Source organism: Astyanax mexicanus, chromosome 24 (genome assembly GCF_023375975.1).
Source record: "Astyanax mexicanus isolate ESR-SI-001 chromosome 24, AstMex3_surface, whole genome shotgun sequence".
NCBI lineage: Eukaryota > Metazoa > Chordata > Actinopteri > Characiformes > Acestrorhamphidae > Astyanax > Astyanax mexicanus.
The window spans coordinates 3,903,594-3,907,868 of record NC_064431.1 but is presented as its reverse complement, the minus strand read 5'-3'; the positions used below and the strand labels follow the sequence as shown (position 1 = coordinate 3,907,868).

General features: G+C 38.4%; 1 protein-coding gene across 1 annotated transcript; it reads left to right on the top strand.

Moving 5' to 3' along the window:
- The first annotated feature begins 259 nt into the window (after nt 1-259).
- her15.1 (hairy and enhancer of split-related 15, tandem duplicate 1) lies at nt 260-1,398 on the top strand. The gene is made up of 2 exons (XM_022682258.2): nt 260-397; nt 522-1,398. Exons 1-2 carry the CDS (start codon nt 335-337, stop codon nt 933-935), a joined length of 477 nt encoding a protein of 158 aa, XP_022537979.1. The 5' UTR covers nt 260-334; the 3' UTR covers nt 936-1,398.
- The last annotated feature ends 2,877 nt before the right edge of the window (nt 1,399-4,275 follow it).

The window sequence follows — 4,275 nt, the reverse complement described above, 5'->3', positions numbered from 1 at the left end:
AGACGGTTTATCAGCCAGAGGCCAGGTTCCCAGGTAATAAAAGTCTAACAACCTGCCTTGTGTTCAGCCAGTGCCATTGATATCTGGAAGACCATCCCCTCTGTTGGGGCCATGAGGCCAGTTAACCATGAAATAATTGATGCCTCTGCTATTGTTGAGGACGCCTCACCCCCCCGGCCTCGGAGTGTGGGAAACCTAATCCTGCCTGGGACTCATGCCTTTTTTAATGCTAATGAGCTCCTATAAATACTGGAGGGGGATCCTCACTCCAGACCACAACTCTCTGACTCTCCTGAGTGAAGCACTCACCTCCTCTCTGCTCTGCTCTTCAAGAATGGCTCCTACCTACCTGCCTTCTGCTGACTACTCGAAGCTTTCCAACAAGGAAAAACATAAAGTAAGTTGTAAATCTGCTTTATAATCAAATGCTGCTTTGCTCCTTTTAATTCAATTTTTTGGTTTTTCATGTTTTAAAAAGTTGATCAGATCACTTACGGACGTTCTCTTCTTCTCCTCAACAGCTAAGAAAACCTGCTGTGGAAAAAATGCGCAGAGATCGCATCAACAACTGCATCGAACAGCTCAAAGTCATGCTGGAGAAGGAGTTCCACCAGCAAGACCCCAACACCAAGCTGGAGAAAGCCGACATTCTGGAGATGACCGTTGTCTTCATGAAGCAACAGCTGCAGTCCCAGATCTCAGCGCCCGTTAAGGCCCACCATGACGGCTACTCTCAGTGCTGGAGGGAGACTGTGAACTTCCTCTCAGCCAACTCCAAGTTAGACGTCACACTTCAGCATCTCAACCAGCGCCAAGAACCAGCGAAAGATCTCAGCCACATGTCTCCAGCTGCCTTCAAGCCCAGCCAGGGTCCAGTTCCTATCAAGCAAGAGACCAGCAGCAGCAGCAGCAGAGCTGTCTGGAGGCCTTGGTAGAAACTCTGAACCCAGAGAGACTTTTTTCTCATGTTGACCAGATGGTTGTCACACCATCTCTTATGATGTAGGAGATATATTATTTCCGAAGACCTCCGTGAAAGTGGAAAGTGACAGAAGCACTCTTCTCGTTGAGAAGCTCCTGATGGGCAAATTCTTCATGTTGAAGAAAATCTATACATTTATCTGCATTAGCTCAAAGATTGCTTGCTTTGACGAGTTTTGTTCTTACAGATGTTCTGTACCTCCTTTAGAAATTATGCTTAGAATCTAAGCAATTTATTGTTGTGTTATGTTTGATTATGTTAATTGATTATGCTCTGAATTTGGCCTTTTGTAAAGGCAGTTGAGAAATGATATACATTTTCATCTTGTTATTTTGTGTTTCAAAATCAAATCTATATTCTGGACACTGTGTGTCTGTTACCGCTGAGTAATAAACATTGTTGTTTATGAAAATGAATTACTGACTCCTCTCTTGAATCATCATAGACAGCTTTTCACCACCATCACTTTACAGTATTTACTAGAACTGCACAATGTTCAGCATTGTATCATTACAATGTGAGCATGTGCAATTTATTTGCACATGATGTCACATTGAGGCAAATTAAATCAAAGTATTTGAGAATTACTAATATCACAAAATGGATTTGTGGTCAGGGGTTTTAGTGAAAACTTTAAAATTCTTATCTTATAACATACTAGTTTTTACAATACTTTACAAGTATTAGACCACTATTATTCTACATTATTGTTCCACACACTTAAACACTTAAATTAGCTGTTGTATTATTATATTACATACATAGCATATATAAGTACAACATACTATATATATATAGAGTTACACTGGTACTGTACACTGTATTTGGTTGCTGATAATGACATAAGCCACTGTGTAAAAAATAAAAATAGCATAATAAAACATTAAAGTACACATTTTAGAACTGGTTGAGCTAATATTTGTACAAAACTTTATTGACAAAATTAAATTAAACATTTGTGACAAATATTTAGCATAATGTAAAATGATGATGTAGAAACTGAAGTACTTTTGCTTTGTGTTCACCTCATTTTTGCTGTCAAATCAAATATTAGGACCACCAGTTTAGATAAATCTCTTAGTAAATTTCACTCTTATTCTCGTTCTTAATCCCATGATCTCTTATGTAATTAAATTGCTGGTGTGTGGGCTTACCGCCCCTTTCCCATATAGAATTAATACATGCAACAACTGTTATTTAGCGATAAGCTACTCTGCACCTACAGTACAAACATCATGTGACAGTAAAGAGTGATTGCGCACACAGACGAAGCTCCATTTACAATGCATTTGTCTACATCTAACAGCATGGGGCTGAGGCTCTCGCTGCTTTCCCACACTCATCATCCAATCACAGGCCTGCTTGTAACACTTGATAACATCAATGGGCTCCAGCCTGGGGGCAAACCTGCTCTGGAGGAGGGGAGGAGGAGGAGGGGGATTCCAGGAAGGGGAGTATGTCTCTCAGTGGGGGTCAGTGGGAGGGTGTGTGTGTGTGTGTGTGTGTGTGTGTGTGTGTGTGTGTGTGTGTGTGTGTGTGTGTGTGTGTGTGTGTGAGGGAAGGAGGGAGGTGTGCTACCTCCTACTGCAACTACCTGACACCCAGTGAGACCAAAGACTTCCCACAGTAGTAAATACAGCACAGGCTCATGCCATGTACTATTAATGCTATTGTTTAAAAAAAAGTTCACACCTGAACGTGTAAAGGTGTGAAAAGTGTGTCGGCACTCTGAAACTTTGCATCTCTTAAAAGAAGATGTACTGCATGGGGTTTTAAGCTTCCACAGAAAATCAGTCTAATCTATAGCAGTAAAATGGTTTATCCTTTATTGGCACAATAGTTTTACTATTGTACATTGATAAAGTGTATTTTGTCCTAAATGTGTTGTAGTTACTTTCTCTTCTCCTCTGGAAATGTTTCCACTTGTTTTTTGAACATTGCTGTGAGGACTTGATTGATTCAGATACAAGAGCCTTCATCAGGTTGGGTACGTTGCATGTGTGATAATTAGCTCTGGATTAGAAACAACTAAAGCTAGTAGTTTATAGTCTGGACCACTCTGGAAATCACTAAACGTTATTGTATGGAGGTGAAAATCACTAAATATATTATACTAAAATCTAAAATGTTTTCTAGCCCAATAGATGATGCATGTTACTGGACATGGCTAATTTGGACATTTGACTTTGAATTATTTTAGCTATCTGGGCACATTTGAACATTATATACAATTATATACAATTCTAATAAGCATACACATACAGTACATACATACTGTAGATGCATGCATACATATGTATGTCACTGCCATGCAAAAACCTTGCATCTGTAAAATGTCAAGAGGGAAATATTTAATAAATACATAAGCAGCAGATGTCAATATACACATATTATATTACTTTATCCCAAATAATAATTTGAAGCATTTTTATTGGTCCATTCATTAGTACATTTTATAAGAACAATACTAGATACTGCCAGATTTGCTAATTTTATGCTGAAAAACTGAGACATTGCACAGATTTTTGTATGAAAGGGAAGAAATGTAGCATAGTTTGCTGGCATCACCTCAAAATGTTTTTACAACAAAGCTTACTTTGCTTAGACAACCTACTTAAATATACTTAATTATTATAGTGCATCCTGTTATATCTGTGCATCATCTACACTGCAAAAAAATTCTTTTTAATTTTATTTCATTATCGTGTATGGTATATCTTCTTACTCACAGTATGTCTGTGTGTGTGTGTGTGTGTGTGTGTGTGTGTGTGTGTGTGCGTGTGTGTGTGTGTGTTTGCTCTGTTTACCTACCTTCTAATCCTGCTGGCTGACGACCTGTAAGACCAAAGACTGTCCGTCGTAAAAACACCTCCCCGCGGACGTGTGACAGTGTGAGAAGTGTGCCAGTGCTCAGAGTAACACCATTCACTACACTGTTAAAAAAGGAAGATAAAATAAGTTAATATATACTATAGAAGTACTTCACTAGATTTAAACTACAGCATTAAATAACACTGCTTCTGTGTGATGCTTTTGCAGGTACTAGCTAAACAGCTTGTTACCACATGATGGAAACGTGTATTTTAACATTTTTTAAAGAGTTAATTAAGTCAGCACACAATACAACTTGAAAAAATTCTATATGTACTATTAATAGCTATATTCTAGAAAGGGGTCTGGCTGAGGTTTCATTATGGACCATGAATGTACTGTAGCTATAAGAGGATAAAGATGCAAGAAACTAAAAATATTGTATAATTTACTGTAGTTTACTGTAGTCCACTCAGGCTAAC